Source organism: Artibeus jamaicensis, unplaced genomic scaffold (assembly GCF_021234435.1).
Source record: "Artibeus jamaicensis isolate MK-2021 breed Jamaican fruit bat unplaced genomic scaffold, CSHL_Jam_final contig_3206, whole genome shotgun sequence".
Lineage (NCBI taxonomy): Eukaryota > Metazoa > Chordata > Mammalia > Chiroptera > Phyllostomidae > Artibeus > Artibeus jamaicensis.
Genome location: NW_026521757.1, coordinates 2,180,339 through 2,199,914, shown reverse-complemented (window position 1 = coordinate 2,199,914; position 19,576 = coordinate 2,180,339). Strand labels below are relative to the sequence as shown.

Genomic DNA, 19,576 nt, shown 5'->3' with positions numbered 1-19,576 from the left:
ATTGATTTTTCTGTGCAGATTTCCTTTTTTCAAATTGTAATTATATCAGTGCCATTAATAATGGCTGTTGCAAGGGGCCTTGCTTTACTGTCCAAAGCAAAAATTGTATTGGTCAGAGAAGTCTCATAATTATTTCTACTTATTTGAAGCAGAATACGGACTTAGTATTTTCCCCCTCATTTAAGCGTCTAAGACATTTAAGCCTTTCCCTGAGGAGTCAGGATAATAATAACAGAGCTGGGAAATGAAGCAGTTTACTACACATTGCTTACTATGCGGGAATAAGATAAAGGAGTTTTGCTGTAATAGTTTAACTCTTAAACCACTTTTGTAGTAATTATTTTTTTCTAAATTTAAAAGGTTTGATGCATTTCTTGAGGATGTTTTTTTCTAAATTTCTTTTCTCAAAGAAATTTCTTTTTAAAGAGAGGTTCTTATTAACAATTAGAAAGATGAGCCAGAATTTCCAGCCAGGATGGAGGCATAGGTAGACACACTGTGCCTCCTCACACAACCAAAATTAAGGACAACAAAAATTTAGAAACAAAAAAACAACCAGAACTGACAAAAAAATTGAGCTGTACGGAAGTCCAACAACCATTCATCCAGACCGGTAAGAAGGGTAGAGTCTGTGGCTGGCTGGGAGGAGTCTGTGGCTGGCTGGCAAGAAAAAGCAGTGGCTGGTGGAACCAGGCACATAGGCAGTGGTTGGCAGACCCCAGGCACATAGGGTGGCAACAAGCAGACCCAGTGAGGCATACAAGGTGACTGGCTGATCGCAGTCACACGTTCGTGCACAGATAAACCAGGTGAAAATGGGCAGTGAGACAGATCACCTAACCCAGGACCCCAGTGATGGGAAATAAAGCCTAAAAGCACCAATTGAAACCACTTGTGGGGGGTGAGGTGCTGGGAGAGACTCCCAGCCTCACAGGAGAGTTCGCTGGAGGGATCCACAGGGTCCTAGAATGTACACAAGCCCACCCACCTGAGAACCAGCACCAGAAGGGCCCAATTTGCTTGTGGCAAGTGGCAGAAGAGACTGAAATCCGAGAGAGAGCAGAGCAAGTGCCATTGTTCCCTCTCTGACCCTGCCCCCACATACAGCATCACAACCTAGCCACTGCATTGCCCCACCCTGGTGAACACTTAAGGCTCTGCCCCTCATATGTAACAGGTGCAAACAGACCAAAAAAAAAAAAAAGACTCAAAAGGAAGAACAGATCAAAGCCCCAAAGCCAATACATCTAAGAGACCAAGAGATAGCCAACCTGTCAGATGCACAGTTCAAAACACTGGTGATCAGGATGCTCACAGACTGGTTAATTTTAGCTACAAATTAGAGGAACATATGAAAGCTACACTAAGTGAAATGAAGGAAAATGCACAGAGAACCAATAGTAATGGGAAGAAAACTGGGACTCAAATCAAGGGAGTGGACCAGAAGAAACAACTGAACAGAAAAAAATGAAGAAATAAGAATTCAACAAAATGAGGAGAGGCTTAGGAACCTCCAGGACATTTTTAAACACTGCAACATCCAAATTATAGGGGTACCAGAAGGGGAAGAGAAAGAGCAACAAGTGGAAAACTTATTTGAACAAATAATAAAGGAGAACTTCCCTGTTCTGGCAAAGGAAATAGACTTCCAGGAAGTCCAGGAAGCTCAGAGAGTCCCAAAGAAGTTGGACCCCAGGAGGTACACACCAAGGCACATTATAATTACATTAGTCAAGATTAAAATGAAGGAGAGAATTCTAGAAGCAGCAAGAAATAAGGGGACAGTCACCTACAAAGGAGTTCCCATCACACTGCCAGCTGATTTCTCAAAAGAGACCTTACAGGCAAGAAGGGGCTGGAGAGAAGTATTCCAAGTCATGAAAAGCAAGGACCTATACCCAAGATTACTCTATCCAGTGAAACTTTCATTTAGAATGGAAGAACAGATAAAGCACTTAACAGATAAGGTCAAGTTCAAGGAGTGTAGGGGCGACTTTTCCCCAAGTCCCCTGTCCACCACGGATGAAAGTAAACACTACCAAGACATGATCTGCTTGGGGAGGAGAGGTGACGGATCCCTCAAAAGGGAAGGGCCAGGAGTGGTGGCCAGTTTCTCAGAGGAAGAAGGCTTTGAGCCCCTTCCTCCAGGGGCTTTTATTGGGTTGTAATTCACAGGAACACAGGTGGTAAGGATCAAACAGTAGATACATTTCAAAGAAATCTGACAGCTTAGTCTGACTCAGAGTCTATCAGGAAGGGAGTTTTGCAGAAACTTTAGGGTTTCCTGCTCAGACCCTTAACATATGAGTGAAAGCACTCTTAGCAGAGCAGATTTCACAGGTTTTTGAGGAATTCTTTGTGATGCCAGCTTTTCCCCCTGGGATCTGCTCTGGCAAGGCAAGGAGCTGCACCCCTCCCCATCAGGTATTCAAGCTTAAGTAGGTTAGAGCTAGGAAGCACTTTTCCCAGAGGACATGGGGACTCAGGCTATCACATAGCTAGGGGGCAAGGGTCCATTGCTCAGTCTTTGTTGCGTACCCCTGAGTCCTTCCATGATGGCCTCCCACGTGTTGGAGTCTGACTTAGTTTGCACCCCGCTGTGAGAGGTCTTACCCGTCTCTGAATTCTGACCATGTTTTGGGGGCAGGGAGGAAACTGGGGCAGCATTTGCTACCAGAGACAAGCTTTGTCTCCTGTGGCTCCCATTCCAGAGGTCACTCACTCATTCTTAACCATGGGGGGGGGGTAGAGTTACAATTCCTGAAACCATGCAGAGTGGTCCACAACAAAGGAGTTCATCATCACCAAGCCCTTATTATATGAAATGTTAAAGGGACTTATCTAAGAAAAAGAAGATAAAAAAAGATGAACAGTGAAAGGACAGCAAACTCACAGTTATTAACAACCACGCCTAAAACAAAAGCAAACTAAGCAAACAACTAGAACAGGAACAGAACCACAGAAATGAAGATCACATGGAGGGTTAGCAACAGGGGAGTGGAAGGAGGAGAGAGAGGGAAAAGGTACAGAGAATAAGTAGCATAGATGGTAGGTAGAAAATAGACAGGGGGAGGGCAAGAATAGTATGGGAAATGTAGAAGCTAAAGAACTTATGACACATGGACATGAATGAACTAAAGGGGGGAATGTAGGTGAGAGGGGGTGTGCAGGGTGGAGGGGAATAAAGAGGGGGAATGGGACAGCTGTGATAGCATAATCAATAAAATATATATTTTTTAAAAAGATGAGCCAAATAGCAGAATGCAGAGGATTGGTTGAAGCAGGAAAATGCCTTTATTAAGATATTTATTTGAATATATTAGGTAATCCAAATCCAAATTTCTTGGAAAATGGCCTCGCTTGATTTAATTTTGTACACATACACACACACACACACACACACAGAAATTCATGGTACTTTCTCTGGTAAAATTTTCCATACTTGAGTTGATCTATTAATCTTTATAGTGACTTCTTATACAACTATATGGCAAGCAATGTTTGTTTTTATACTTTTAGTAATTTTGACTTAGAAAAATTTCAAATATTTTATTTTTTAATAACCTTATTTACAAAGTATTAATTTTTTTCTATCTATCTTTACTGCCTAGAAGTGATTACATACAGAGATATTTTGGTTGTTTGCAAGGGTGGATTTATCCTTTCATAAAGCCAAGGAATTGTGCTCTCACAGGATCTGGTCTACTTTAACTAAAAAAATATTTTAAGGTCTTGCAAGAGTCAAAGCAACATAAATCCTTGGATATGGCTGAATATAAGGTCAAAGGTATAAGTTTTTCTGTTTAACCTTTGAAATAAAAAGTATGCATGTATTACTTATTTGGAAATGTAGGTTTTTAAATTTACTTTTATTTTATAAACAAAAATAACAATATAGGTTATTTAAATGATAGGACTGAGTTATTTGGGGAAAAAGAGATGTTATGTGTATAAAGTTAAGGTTCATATGTTGAATTTTGGACACCACAGTCCATCTTCCAGAGAAATTCTGAAAAATGAATTGTCCATATCACTGAACTATCTAGAGTATTTTTATAAGACCATGGGCATTTCAGAATAGGTATATAGCATTTCTTCACAGATTTTCTGATGAAGTCAAACTGAAGTATCACAGGTTCTTCCAACACTGTGAGATATTGTGGCCACCTTCTAAGATTGACCCTCATGATCCCCACCCCTTCTAGTAATAACACTGTTATACAGTCCCCTCCCATATTACACCAGGGTTGGTCTGTGTGACCCATAGAATATTACTGAAGTGAGAGCAACTTCTAAGCTTATATTATAAAAGACACTGCCTTTTTGGTTTTAAATGTGTAGTCTCTTTCAGATGTGATAAGGCCCCTGTGATGAGAAGCTGAATCTTCCTGCCAATAGTCATGAATGAGCTTGAAATAGGATTTTTCAACCTTAGTTAAGCCTTCAGCTGACCGTAGCCCACAACATGGGGTTGCCTGACTGCAACACATTCATTTTTTAAGCTGTTAAATTTTGGGGTAACTCATTATACAGCAATGAAAAATGAGTATAGTGAACTTGTAGATTAGTATATTTTACTATAAGGTTAGCTTATTAAATAACATTTTCCAAATGGTGGTGCTTACTAAGAAGAGGTAATAGAGAATATTAGAAGAAAACAGACACATATATTGTGGTCTTTGCCAATATCACATGTCGCAGATACTCTGTTCTCTAGCTTCCTAATATATACCATAGAGTTAGCTTAAATTGCTCTAATGACCATTCATATTTTTAAATTGTAGAATTCTAAGAGGGTTCTCATGCTTTCAGTGTGGGAATCCCTTTGTAAATGAATACTTTATTCACCACAGTATTGCTACTTTTTTATAGATTTCTATTGCATGAATGATTAAGAGAGAGAAAGAAAAGGCTGCTATTGCAGAGATAGTAAATGAGGGGAAGGGAATGTTTGACTAATATATATCCTCTGCATAATCTACTTTGGCTTTTTAAGAAGTATGAAGAAAGTCAAAGAGGAAAAAAGAACCATGAAGGAAGACATGAAAAGATGGGCACAGTAGAGTAATTTATCCCAACTAATACAATAATAAAATCTGCCAAAATAAGTAGTAGACCATCATGCTTCATGAGCAGTTCCCATAGTATAAAGAACTTACCCTAAACAGAGGGGCGAGAATCCTGGATCAAAGAATATATTGCGTGTGTCAACATATCTCATACGTACTTAGAAAGTCCAATGATAATGAAATTATTTTTCATGTTTATGATCACACTACTAGACATTTGTATATAATCTGTCTTTTACTTAATGTCAAATGTTTTTCAATATATAAATTACAAAATTCATATTTAAAAAAATCAATTGTGATTTCCAAATTAAAATATTATCACATTCTTATGTTAAAACTTTTTCCCTGACAATAAAATAATACTGTGGAATGGTATCAGTTGGTTAATATTAATGTGGATGGTAGTTTTTAAATGTAAGAACTGGTTCTTTTCTGTAGTTTATACACCAGTTACTATCTTTACACCTGTTTTATTACCACATGATCTATAGAGCAGAATAATCCTTTGGATGATTGGGTTTGTGGTTTCAGTACAATGCCACTTTGTGTGAGTAACAAAAATTTAGAGGACCTTCACTATGGGAACTGGAGCCTTATTAAAACACAAACTGGTCCCAATACTAAAACTGATTTTGATATTAGTAGGTTATATCTATTGAATGCTTACTCTTTCTAAGTAGTAACGTGAAATAAATGACTTGCATTTAAAAGTCTTGTTTAAGCTATTCCTCATTCTAGCTCATGCAGCTGTCATTTCTCTCCTAACAGATTAGGAAAATAAGAACAAAACTAGCTATAGATGGTCACGCATCTAAATAGTGTGAAAGCTTGAATTCTAACCCAGACCTGTCAAAATTCACTATGACTTAGATCGAGTATTAGTTTCTTGATTCTCAAGAATCTGAGGATATAATAAGAATACTTATTATAAATCCTTATTATAATCTGTATTATAAAAGAATATAATAAGGTTATTCTCAATTTGGTTGATGGAATTTGAAGCATTGTTTATGGTCTAAAAGAGACAGAGGTGATAGTAGCACTATGTTTTATTTTAATTGCTTTGTGATTTTAAATCATAGTACTATTTTCTCATGTGTAAAAACAGTGGACTAATGAGTCACCAAAAATTCAATAAGAAACAGAAGAAAAATGAAATGAGCAACTGTCTAGTCATTCTTAATGTTTCATCAATATCTAAGTATCTTTTTATTAGTTTCTTGTTAAATTGCTGGTTGGAAGTTAAAATTGGTGATTAAGAAGCAGGTAGGTGTCTCTCAATTAGTTAGCAGCTAATTAACTTGCCTTAAAATAAATTAATTCAGGTAAAGTGCACTCAGTAAATATGAGTATTTTTTTCATAATCAAAATTTAGGTATCAACGCCAAGATTTTGTTTTCTACCTTCATTCAAAACTGCAAAAGTAGGGTCAAGAATTAGAAATGTGCAAACATTTTAGCTTCCAACTCATTTTTTATTTCTCTAATTTTTTTTCAGCAGAATCAGACCAAGGCCTTTCAGGAAGGGCTCTGTGGCTCCAAAAGGGCAGGTGCCCTAACTCTGGACACCACCCTGCAGGCCTCGATGTCAGACTTGCCCTCCGGCTGGAAGAGCAGTGGCAAAACCACGTCAGGCACAGGGGCACAGAGCAGCTCACATAGTTCTAAAGGAAATTGTTAATAAAAGATTGAATTTTCTTTATAATATTACAATATTTTGAAATCTCTGGGGCCTAATAAAAGCTGTGCTTACAAACAAACTGTTTAAAAACACGTACACACCTTTCGCAAAAGTACTTATTGGAGTGAACTATTTTCAAAAAGGAAACCCCACTAAATTCCTGATTGGCTACCAAGGAAAGTTGCTACTCTGCTGTGCTCCCTATTGGCCCCCATCTCCTTTATTAGCATTTCCCGAGGAATCCCTGAAAGCAGATGGAGGCAAACGATACATTCTGTAAAGTGCCACCTCTACTCTTTTTGAAATCTCTCAAGATAACATCACGTGACTTTTCATATAATTACAGGCTTAAAAATCCTCAGAAAAAATAAGTGTATTTTTTTAAAATTAAATTTGTTGTTCAAGTACAGTTTTCTGTCTTTTACTCCCATCCCAGCCCACCCCCTATCGCCCCCCCACCTCCCTCCCATTTCCGCCCCCCTTAGTTCTTGTCCATGTGTTCTTTATACTTATTCCTCCAAATCCCTCCCCCTTTTTCCCCTTAAATTCCCTCCCCTCTCCCCTCTGGTCACTGTCCCCCTGTTCTCTATTTCAGTGTCTTTGTTTTTATTTTGTTTGCTTGTTTGTTTTATTGTTTAGCTTCCTGTTCAAGGTGAGATCATATCGTATTTGTCTTTCAACACCTGGCCTATTTCATTTAGCATAATGCTTTCCAGTTCCATCCATGCTATTGCAAAGGGTAGGAGCTCCTTCTTTCTTTCTGCTGCATAGAATTCCATTGTGTATATGTACCACAATTTTTTGATCCATTCATTTACTGCTGGGCACCTAGGTTGCTTCCAACTCTTGGCCATTGTGAATTGTGATGCTATGAACATTGGTGTGCATAGGTTCTTTTGGATTGGTGTTTCAGGGTTCTTAGGATATAATCCTAGCAGTAGAATTGCTGGGTCAACAAGCATATTCATTTTTAGTTTTCTTAGAAAATTCCATACTGTTTCTCATAGTGGTTGTACCAGTCTGCAATCCCACCAACAGTGAACTAGGGTCCCCTTTTCTCCACAACCTCTCCAACACTTGTTTGTTTCTTTTTTTATGATGGCCATTCTGACCAGTGTAAAGTGGTACCTCATTGTGGTTTTAATTTGCATCTCTCTGATAGCTAGTGATATTGCGCATCTTTTCATGTGTTTCTGGATCCTCTCTATGTCCTCCTTGGAGAAGTATCTGTTCAAGTCCTTTGCCCATATTTTAAATGTGAGTTCTTTGTATATTTTGGAGAATAAACCTTTGTCTGAGGTATCATTGGCAAATATGTTTTCCCATACAGTTGGTTCTCTTTTTATTTTAATACTGTTTTCTTTAGCTGTGCAGAAGCTTTTTATTTTGATGAGATCCCATTTGTTTATTCTTTCCTTTATGTCCCTTGCTCTAGGGGACATATCGGTAAAAATGTTGCTGCGTGAAATATCTGAGATTTTCCTGCCAATGTTCTTCTCTAGGATTTTAATGGTGTCATGGCTTATATTTAAGTCTTTTATCCACCTTGAATTTATTTTGGTGTATGGTGTAAGTTTGTGCTCAAGTTTCATTTTTTTTGCATGTAGTTGTCCAGTTCTCCCAACACCATTTGTTGAAGAGGCTAGAAATAAGTGTATTTTCATTCAATTTATAGATTTTCTCATTAAGTGCTGGGTGAAGGAGAGTAACAGTAGAGTAGCAGAAGAGAAAAAATAAATGAATTGTTAATTATGTTTGTACTTCTAGCCCCAAATGGTAATTGTTTAAAATAGGCAAAAATATGTTTTTTTTAATTTAATTTTTATTGTATTTTCCCCCATTACCATTTAGTCCCCTTCTAGTCCCTTCTCTCCAACAATCACCACACTGTGTTTTTAACTATATTTGAAATGAGCAAATCTTACATTTATCCCTCAGGAGTATGACTCATTCAACACTTTAATAAGGCCAGTGATCAAGGGGAAAACTTGCTAAGGATTGGAAGGCATAATCTACTTACTTTTAGCTTGAAATTTATATTAGAAAATCTGACAATATTTACCTACAGGGATTATATAATAGTAGTATTTACTCTTTCATCATTTTAAAATAAAAGGATGTCTGATTTGTAAATGTTTGGCTTTCAAAAGTAGCAATATTATATTCACATTTTCCACTAATGAAAAAATACATTTTTGAAGGCTTACTGAATGCAGTCTAAATTGATGGCAGTGTTACATTTGAGTAATTGGTGCCTGCCTGTCTGCGGGATTTTTGTTTCTCTGATTTTCACCAGACTAGATCATAAATTTAGAGAAAGTCTGAATTTGTGTCCTTGTTACTCCCTAGAATACATTTTCTGAAAGAATGAAAACATAATAGAAAAATACAAATGCTGCATACTCCCTGACTACACTGGTTCTTGGTGGGCAGTATTCCAAATACTTTACCGAGAATGGTTTCTGGTATTAATTCTCACCACCTCCCACTACTTAAAGGAAAGTTGTGGTCTTCTAATAATTTGATATTGTGGATTCTATATCCTCTAAGTCATATGTTACAATGTATTACTTCTCCCCTCCAAACAATAATTTTTAAGAGAAAGTGAAAATTGATTTAATTAATCGTTTAAAAATAGCTTTATGTTTTTCTCTTTTTTTAGAAATGCAAAATTTCATTATAGGGTACATAGATTTGGAAATCTATGTTGAAATTAATTACTCTTGGAAATTAACTTACTCTTTCAACTTGAGGTTTTCATGTATTTTCTGAAATTCTTTTATATTTCATATTTTTATTAGAAATAGCAGATCTATCATTCCTTGATTACTCTTACTGGATTGTTTCCTATGACTTTGCATAGCAAGGCAAGATGTAATAAAAATATTGTGTTTCTGCAATCATATAATCTCAAGACTGGAAAACAACTCAGTTTATTCACTGCTTCAAAAAAACAGATAAAAACATGGAATTCAAGGAAGTGATGAGGAAGCAATTTAAGAAAGGTATGACAAGGAAAGTGAAAGTAACTGATTACAACGTTAGGATATGAAATTGAATTAAAATGTGGAATTTATAGCTGATTGAAATAGAGGTGGCACAAGTGTAATTAGGTGCAGCCTTACACAGCACCTCAGGGCTAAAATTTCACTCCTGGTGACTGCATGTCACCAAAAGAACCCCTGGCCACCTGAACATGTGGAGAAGGGGTTGTTTTATTGTTCTTGGAAACCAGAATGTACACTTTGATACTCACTATGTTTATAATCTTAATTTTGTTCTATAAATTTAGGCATATTCTAAAGTTTTAAATGAAGTATATGTAGAATACTTGGTTCTACCAACTTATTTTTTCCTTTTTTAGATGTAGCAAACTTTGACATACTAAATCCAGCTTCTGTAATTTTAACAAATCTATTTTTAAAAATCAAACAAAAGTTAGTATAACTCCTTTGAAATAGGACATACACAGTATTTGCTCTATACTTGTAATTTTCATGCGGACCCTATGCTTGATGCAATGCGGTTAAGTATTTTCTAAATGTCTTTCTACTTGAATACGTTCAGTCCACATAGGTCTGTTGTTGGTGCAGTACTGGCACCGGCCCCAGGCTTGCTGCCGGAGAAGCTCTGCTCCAGGCACCAATGTAACTGAGCAGGTCAGGCTGCTGGTGCTAAGAAAACTGATAAGCTAGGGTCAGATGCTCATGTAAAGAAAAGAAAGTATTTTATTTTCAGGTGTCAGCCACCTGTAAGATGGGAGACCCATGTTGCAAAGCCTATCTCCTGGGACGATGGGGGACTTGCATCTCAAAGCCCATCTCACATCTCAGTGCAGGCAGAGGTATTTTATAAGGAGGGAGAGGGGAATAGGCCAAAGATCAGGGAGGGGCTGAACAGTTCTCTACATGCAGATGAGTGCAGTCCATTTTGACAAGGCAAGTGATGGTCCAGTGGGCATCCTCCTGGTTTACTCATCTTGGCTTTTCATATCAGTCAGGCTCCATGGGTGAAGGTCAGCAAATCTCCCAAAGCTGGAATGCCTGAAGGTTGGTGTCTGTATCTTTTGAAGTTAGTTCATAGGATCCTTACACAAACATGCTGTTTATCTACAAGCTACTTATTAGTCAGAGTCAGCACTTACAGAAACAATGTCAAAAGAACCATGGGGTGGGTGACAATTCCCCACTGTTACACCATGAAGACTGCCTGGTGCACAAGCCAGACAGGCTTCTACCTGATGGTGTTTGCTGTGCAAGATGGAAATTGCTTATGAGATCTGCATACAGAAAGTTTGTACCAGGAAATTCCTCTGCTCTCCATTTTCTATCAGGTAATTTTGTTTTAATTAATACCAAATGCTCATGTCCAATTTCTCTATGTTGGACATTGCAACAAATAAGAATTATGAGAAGTAAGAAAAACTCCAAATTTTATTTAACAGCTCAGGAATTTGCTGATTCCATTAGAAGCACTCAATTGTATCTGAATCTGACTCATTCTTTTATTACTGCATTTTGATTCGGATTAATAATTTAAGTTCTAATGCCATAAAAGTGATGAAATACGGGTAAATGATACTTATAAAGATGGCGCAGTATTTAAGACCATGAGTATGTTTAGAGAGTTGTGGTTATTTTACCTCTATTCACACTTGATAAAGTGAGGCAATGAAGAAGCAGGGCTTTCAGAGACCTACAGTTCAAAGACTGGTCTTTGGAGCAGTGCTGGCATTCCTTGTGCTTGTTCCCAATGTGGATCCCATCCCATCCTCCCCCCCCCGCCGTTAACCCACGCCCAGTCAACTGAATCGTAATCTGCATTCCAACAAGATCTCCATGTGATCCAGGTGGTCCACATGCCCCTTCCTCAACCACACTTTTCTTAGTTCCTCTCTAATAAGCACGCTTAGGTTTACATGCAGGCTTACTTTTAGGTTACAAAATGTTCAAGTCAGATAGTAATAGGGGAAGGAAAATGCAGGGAATGAATGAAAGAGATACGTTTTTGTACCTAAATAGTAGATGGAAGTAAGAGTAGCATTCCTGGGAAATGAAGAGAAAATTCTCCATTGGGCAAAACCTAAGTGAAGGAAATAGAGTTGGCCCTCTGTATCTGTGGGTTCTGCATACTCAGACTCAAACAACCGCAGATCAAAAATAATTGAAAAAAGCTAGATTGTCGCTCACATGTACTATGTGTCTTTAGGCCTATGAATGTTGTATCTGTACTAAAAGTCTACAGATTTTTTTCCTGTCATTATTCCCTAAGCTACACAGTATAACAACTATTTCAAATGCATTTACATTGTATTAGGCATTATAAGTAATCAAGAAATAATTTGAAGTGTAAGGGAGGTTGTACATAGGATATATACAAATACAACACCATTTTATATATGTGATTTCAGCATTCAAGGGTTTTGGTTCATATCTGAGGGGGTTCCTGAAACCAATCCCCTTAGGATAATCTGGGGCCACTGTATAACAAAAGAAAATGAGGACTTTATATTGACCATTTTATAAGCAAAGATGTTTTTCTTTCTTCAATTATTTCTATAATAACTGTGTCACATATTTTGAATCAAATAAACATGCAGGTTTACTAGTTATATGTCTTTAGAACAATGAGTGACCTCATTGAATTATTATCTGGTGAAAACTATTTTGAAAAAGTAGAATAACACAGGAATGAAGTTTGGAGAAGGAGACTTACTGTGCAATGCTTGATTTTGAGAAGTATGTGCCTTTTATAAAGGATGTCATGAATTCCACCTTCCTCACAAGAAATGACTTCAAATCATCCCTGAATGATGAAAATATTTCCCATGATGACAAGCTTACCATGAATCTCTTCCCCTTTTTAACAACACACGGTTCTCATGACATGAAATTTTTATGTAATACCTTATTCTATAATCAGTGAACTAGGTGCAACGAGAGCAGACTGTATCCATTCAGTATTTTATACAGATAATTATCGACCATCTGGATATAAGAATGCTTTCTTTGTCATGAGTTTTCTTGAACAAAATCTAAAAACTGCTGACTGTGATGAGAATTAACAAGAGGACTTTAAGAAAAAGACTTTACCAGTCAGTGTCTTTAAATACTGGATATAAGAATAATGAAGTGTTATGAGGGATTCATGTTTCAAAATGAGCTACCAGTTGGTAATTAGTGGAGCGTACAACACCCTGGTGAGACAGGTATGTTTTATTGCTGACATTTTACAGATGCAAAGTGGGCAGTAGAGACTAATGAAGTGTTTGGCCTCAGGGAATCTAAAAACCAGCATCAGCAGAAAAGCACTGACTTTTCAGAGAAGTCCAGTTGCCATGTAAGGAGCAAGGCCAGTGTTAGCAAACACTTACTTGCTGTGTGATTTTGGCAAAGTTACTTGGTTTCCTTACTTTGTTCATCTACAAAATGGAAGAGTAACAGCATTTATTTCAAAAGGGTTGCAGGATGGAATTAATCAATGTGAATGACTTTAAAAAGTACCTGATGTATAGTTGGCCAACTACTGTCAATGAATTATTGGATATGAGTCTTTCAGAGCATTTGGGGACTTAAAAGTGGACAAAGGAAATCCCTGCCCTCATGAGCTTACTTTCTAGTTATCAACAGACCATTCTCAGCTGAGGGACAGCCCTGTAGTGCCCTTATGAGCAGGTAGAAATAGGAAGTCCTGGAGGTTTTCTTTCTTTTCTTTTTTTGAGTTCTAGGGGTAAGTTCACAGTGGCTGATGACTTTTGTCAATTTCCTGTGAATGAGTTCTTAACAAAAAGGAACTTTACTAATTTCTCTTGAAAGAAAACAGCTGTGTTAGGCAATGATTGCAGGTTGGGTGACAAAAGCAACAAAAAATGATCTCCCTTCTTCAGGGCTCATAAAAGAGTGGAGTAAGATGCACAAATCAGTAACTCTAATTAAGGTTATTTTGAGATATATAAATATAAAAAAAAAAAACAAAGAAGCAAGAGGAGTGCCATGGTGGGGAAGGAGAGCAAAAATTCAGAATGTGAACAGAAAGGGTAAAGAGACGGGAAGAGTAGAAACAAGAGAAGGCTATGTTTGATATTTGATGGAATTTTTGATATTTAAAAAAAAGATTTTATTTACTTATTTTTAGAGAGGGGCAGGGAGGGTGAAAGAGAGGGAGCGAGACATTAGTGTGTGGTTGCCTCTCATGCACTCCCTGCTGGGGACCTGGCCTGCAACCCAGGCATGTGCCCTGACTGGGAATCCTACCTGCAAACTTTCCATTCACAGGTGGGTGTGCAATCCACTGAGCCGCACCAGCCAGGGCAAATTTTTGATATTTTGTAAGTGTAGTAGGGTTTGCAACATTCTGAAGGTGGCGACTGAAGGGCTGAGAGCAGATGTCTTAGTTCTGTTAAAATAACCTTCTAGGCCCAAGATAGCGATGTGCCTACCTGAGTGCCATGTCAGCAAACCAAACTTAGACAACTCTCGTGTCCCTGTAAAAAATGCTCTGCCAGACCCAAACCGCAGCGTATCCAGTCAGCCAGTCCCTGAAAGCCAAGCCAGCTCTGAGCTCTGTACTTTCTTGTTCCTTCTCATCCCAAACAAGATTACTATGTGGCCCCAGCCAATAAGATATTTTCTGTTTTTCTCTCTCCTGTTCTTTTCTGTTGATCCTATCAGAGTACATAAGCTCAGCTTCTTTGTTTCCATAATGTGAACTCCGAGATGTGATTTAGATTGCAGAGCTCCCCTTAGTCACTCTGAGTTTGATTGGCATCTTCCTTCCCAGTCCTGCTGCCTCCATTCCCTTAGCAGTTCTCCTGAGAGTTACCTTAGTCACTTGTATGCAGATTGCTGTCTCAGGGTCTACTTTTGGGCAACTCCATCTAAGACAACTACCAAAGCTATTTAGGGTCCATCCATTAAACCATCTATTCATATTTATCTACACTGCTACCTCCCTCTGTCTTTATTCACTCACCTTTGTTCTGCATCCCACTCTACCTCGATAAGCAACACTTGAAAGAGCATATTGTATATACACTATTCCTAAAGAAATGTTATAGTTCTTTATACTCATATAATCATACACAAATATACACATATGGAAGAATATCTGTGCTCCAAAAATGGGATCATTTGCATTTACACAGTGGGGCAAAAGCAGGGTTACAGTTGTTCATGTGGGAAAATAATACAATAATTAATAAATAATAATACAAGAATTAACTGTCTTTCTTATTGAGTGATATTTAGGTTCCTAATAAAGAAGGAAATTATTTATAACTAAGAATGCTATTGTAATTTGCCCTAGTTATAAGCTTTATAGAAATTTTTTCTTGGGAGAAGAAATGGTATTATAAATGATGACAGGTAAAATGTATGGTTAGAATTTGAAGTCATAGTTGGGAAAAGTTTTAATGCTGTCAGTCATCTATGCTCTCTCTGAAAGGTTTATATTCTAACATCTTCGGTTGCCTGTACATTATGTATTTATGTATAAAAAGATAATATATTTTATTTAGCTTTTACACAATTCCCGTGCTATTGTGTTCTGATTTTGTATTATGTGCTAACATTTCCCTAATGCTCACTTAAATAATATTTAATACTGATTTAGTGTGCTTTTCATCTTCAAGTAAGTTTATAATTAACTTTTACAACATATTAGAAGATATTAGATATCTTCATTTCCATTTTGTAAGTGTAAAGTCCGAGACAGAGAGAAATTAATTGACTTTTTTTTCTTGGCCATAAACATAACAAGAGTCAGTGTCAAAACATGAATTAGAAATCTTTGACTTTCAATTCTATGTTTAATCCATTAGCATTAGATCGCTGCCATTTTCTTTAGAATAAACTTCTTCAAAATATTATTTGTTCCATAATTAAAACATAAATATTATGTCAATCACCATCTTTCATATTTTACTTACTAATTTCTAAAATTTTGACTGGATGAATGTGGTTCCCTTTCTTATAGAATCTGTATAATTTGTCCTTATTTGGAAAATTGCAAGTTATCTTCATATTCAAACATGATACAGATATGACTATAAAATAAGAGCAATTTGCTGTTTAGGAAATATAACCTTTATAAAACACAGAGAAATATTTTCATCCTCTGAAAGTTGCTTATATGTATGTGTGAATCGCTTTTTAATAATTAGAATTTGTGAATAGATGAAGATCTATTAAATTAGAGAACAAAACACATGTGTATTGTTGGACAGCTACACAGAGTAACATTTGAAAGAGTAGAGCAAGGAGATGTCTAAACACATGCTGGCCTGGCTAATGTGCAGAATCTCTAATCGAATTTAAAGTCAGTAAACTCCTCCTGTCTTACACTATGAGTTTATCCATGTGAATTAATAATAATGACAGTTTTCATTGACCACATAATGCTGAAATTACTAGAATGTCAAAATGGATTCAGCCGTTCTTCTGAGTTACTCCCTTTTTCAAACTTATATTTGCTCAGAAGCAATAGAATAGAAAAATACTTGGTTCTTTTCTTGGTCCTATATTTTTTTAGAGAAGACCTTAATTTATTTATGATATTTTTTTGCTTCTGGTAAGACACAGAAATGCAAGTTCTTTCTTATTGTAGTATACCATCGAATATTATATATAATTTTTACATTTAATTTTAAAATTTAATGTTCTCCTTATGAATATTCTAGAATAGTATTAGCACAATGAGACTATCAAACTTGAACATGTGGTCTGCTGCAATATCTGTAGCAGCACCACCATAATGATAAGGAATAATGAAGGGGAGCATAAAGAAAGAGTGTGAAAATAATAAAAGTAAGTAAGTATAAAATTCATGGAAATGTAGTAATTGAGAACATTTGTAAATGGCAAAAATGGAAATTAAGGTTAGCAGTTGATTTATTAACCAGATTTATCTTGCTTGCTTCTTATAAATAAAACAGCTGACACAAATGTAGAGAAAAATTTGAAATGACCAGCTATTTCTATTTATTCATTAAGTTATCCTTGTAAGTTATAATAGAGTCGAACTTTGAATTCATTGGCAAGGAATATGACCACACATAGTCTTTTTAGATTATAGTAATTCCGTTTCACCCTTTCTTCCAAAGTGAATTTAGAAATAATGTTATATCAGCAAAACTGTAACTACTTCTTTTTATATAGTGAAACTCCTAGAGCAAGTCGTGAAAGAAATAAACATTTTATATCTTCTGTGTTAATCTGACACAAAACAAGACAAATTAATTAAGAAATTATATCCACAATAGTAAATCAGAGAGTACTCAAAGGCACAGTAGGCATGAGGTCAGGCCAAAGAATGAGTTTTAAGGTAGGATAACAGAATAATAACATGCTCAGTGTATATATATATTCATATATATGTATATGTCACTTTTTAGGAGGATCCAAACAAGACCTACTTTCTCGTAGTACTTGATCTCGTAGTCTAGTGTGGCTCCATTGGAAAAAGCAGGTGCTTGCCATGATAGGGCAATGCTATTTTGGGATGCCCAGTCCTTCCTCACTGTACCTATCAGGGAAGGTGCTGAAATAAAAGAAAAGAACTAAGAATTAATTGGCAGGAATCATATTCCATAATCCTTTCTTTAATATTTTGTCTTCCAAAAAATATAATTCTTGCTGAGGAGGACATCACGTGTAGTATCAGATTAACAAGGTAGGCTTAGTATCTACTCTATTCGATATAAATAAAGCATTAAAATATATTTTAAAATACTACTAGGGAACTTAGGAAATTTCCATGTAGTCCATGAATAAGGGCCAGAACTCATCATCTTTGTTTTTTTTAGAAAGGGCCATTTTTCTTTAAACTGACTTTGGTTTTGACATGAAGTATAATACACTTGGCTCCTATATTTTACCAAATCTAAATCTTCTATAGCCAAATCTTCTGCAATTTTATACATGGTCACTTACACACTTTTCTTTCTCTTTAAGACTTAAGACTTCATAAAGTCTTAGTACTTTATAAAGTTTATGTCACAAACTTTTTAACTATAGTATATTGCTTATCAATGCAAGTATTTTGTCCTTTGTATGGCTTCAGTTGCATTTGAATAAAATGGAAATGTTTGACTTCTGAAGTTTATTTTCAGAATCATGTCATTTTTCCTTATATAACATTGTTTTAACATCAAAATTTACCTGGAATGTATATAGTGTAAATTCATTTCTATAACAAAATATTTTTCACTTTAAGTTTTCAAAATTTTAAAACAGTAGTTTTTTACTTAGATGTTAAGACTCAAAAAAAAAAAAAAAAAAAAAAGAGAGAGAGACCAGCAAGATGGCAGAGGAGTGAATGGAAGCCACACTAACCTCCTCCCAGGAACAATCTGGAATTACAACTAAATTGTGAAGAAATCACACAGAAAAAACAACTGAACAATAGCAAGAGAGAAGCCTTAGAACCTTGGACAGACAGAAGAATCATCTTTAGCACAACCTAACTGGTAAGTAGTATAGTGGAGACTCCAGAGGTCTGGCTGTGTGCCCACAGGCACCAGTTCTGGAGGGATATTTAAGCAAACAATTGGGTCCCCCTGAGAAGTGTTGCATCTAAACCCTAACTGGGATCCATAACCCAAAGCACCAGAGCCCCTCAAAGCACACAGATAACAACTGGTGGTGAAAAGCAACAGGGTTGCTCTCTGCCACAGAAGGATAACTAGAGATATGAAGAGCTATTTAAAGGACCAACGTACAAATTTTCATTTGCTACCACTCACCCTGGGCTCCAGCAAAGGTGGGGGCAGAGTGGGCTAGAGACACCAGAGAAGAGACTGGAGATGGAAGCTTTGGAATAGAACTGAGACAGCAGCCTCCAGGATCCTGGGACTGAGTCATCCCACATATGCAGCAGCCATCCTGCTCAGGTAGACCTCTCCCCTCTGAGCAGCAGCAGCCTGAGGGGAAACAATAGCCCCAACCCCAGGAGGGATTCTGTCCTGCCCTACGGGCCTGAAGCCTGGCAGCTGAGTTTGGAGCAATTAGATAAACAACTGAAGGAGACGGCCACAGACAGTACATCCCTGGGTCAAGATCTGACATCACCGGAGGCAGATCCAGAAAGAAGAAACAGTGGTAAATATTAGAGGCTACCAAGTCGAAATCAACTATGGTCTTCTCCATGATTAGTGATATTTTATTTCCTGCATAGCTTTTTAACATTCATTTCTTATCCAGCAAGTCTGTGCATATTAAGTCACTAGATTTTATACTATAGTTTATTTCTCTGTTTTCTTATCATAGGCTTAAACTCTTTATACCCTTATTAATACTGGCTCCTTTGCTATTGATATTGCCATTGCAGAGAGGAGTTATTTTTGCAGTTGTGAATTTGTTTCCTGGGTTTTGTGGTCTGGTTCTGGCAGTGCCTGCACAACAGTGTACAAGACATTGGTGGGTTGAGTGACCCTCAGTCAACCAGCTGGAGGGAAAGACCCACCAAAGAAAGACTCAACAACAATCAAAAACCAGTTACATCCAGAGAACCAACATAAATGCATAAAGGGCATCCCAAGAGCATGAAGTCCAGGAGATCAGAGACTGCACCACTGAATCTCACAGGTCTCCTACCATAGAAGTTCACACCACAAAGTCGGGAAGTCAAAGAGATCAATTTAAAAAGCAGAAGCAAACAAGAAGAATCTCACACATAATTGGAAGATAAATAAATAATCCCCAAAGGAGAATAATGGAGGAATCCTCAGAAAAATGCTAAATGAAATAGAGGCAAGTCAACTATCAGATACTGAGTTCAAAACAATGGTTATAAGGAAGCTCAACGAGCTAAGCGCAAATTACCAAAAA

The 19,576-nt window shown here is 36.9% G+C and overlaps 1 protein-coding gene across 2 annotated transcripts in view; it reads right to left on the bottom strand.

Moving 5' to 3' along the window:
• EPHA6 (EPH receptor A6) overlaps positions 1–19,576 on the bottom strand; it is a 911,975-nt gene that overhangs the window by 342,347 nt on the left and 550,052 nt on the right. For both annotated transcript variants that reach the window (XM_037132782.2, XM_037132783.2), the window contains exon 6: positions 17,164–17,288. In XM_037132782.2, the coding sequence (XP_036988677.2) occupies positions 17,164–17,288 (125 nt within the window). The remainder of the gene's footprint in view (positions 1–17,163; positions 17,289–19,576) is intronic.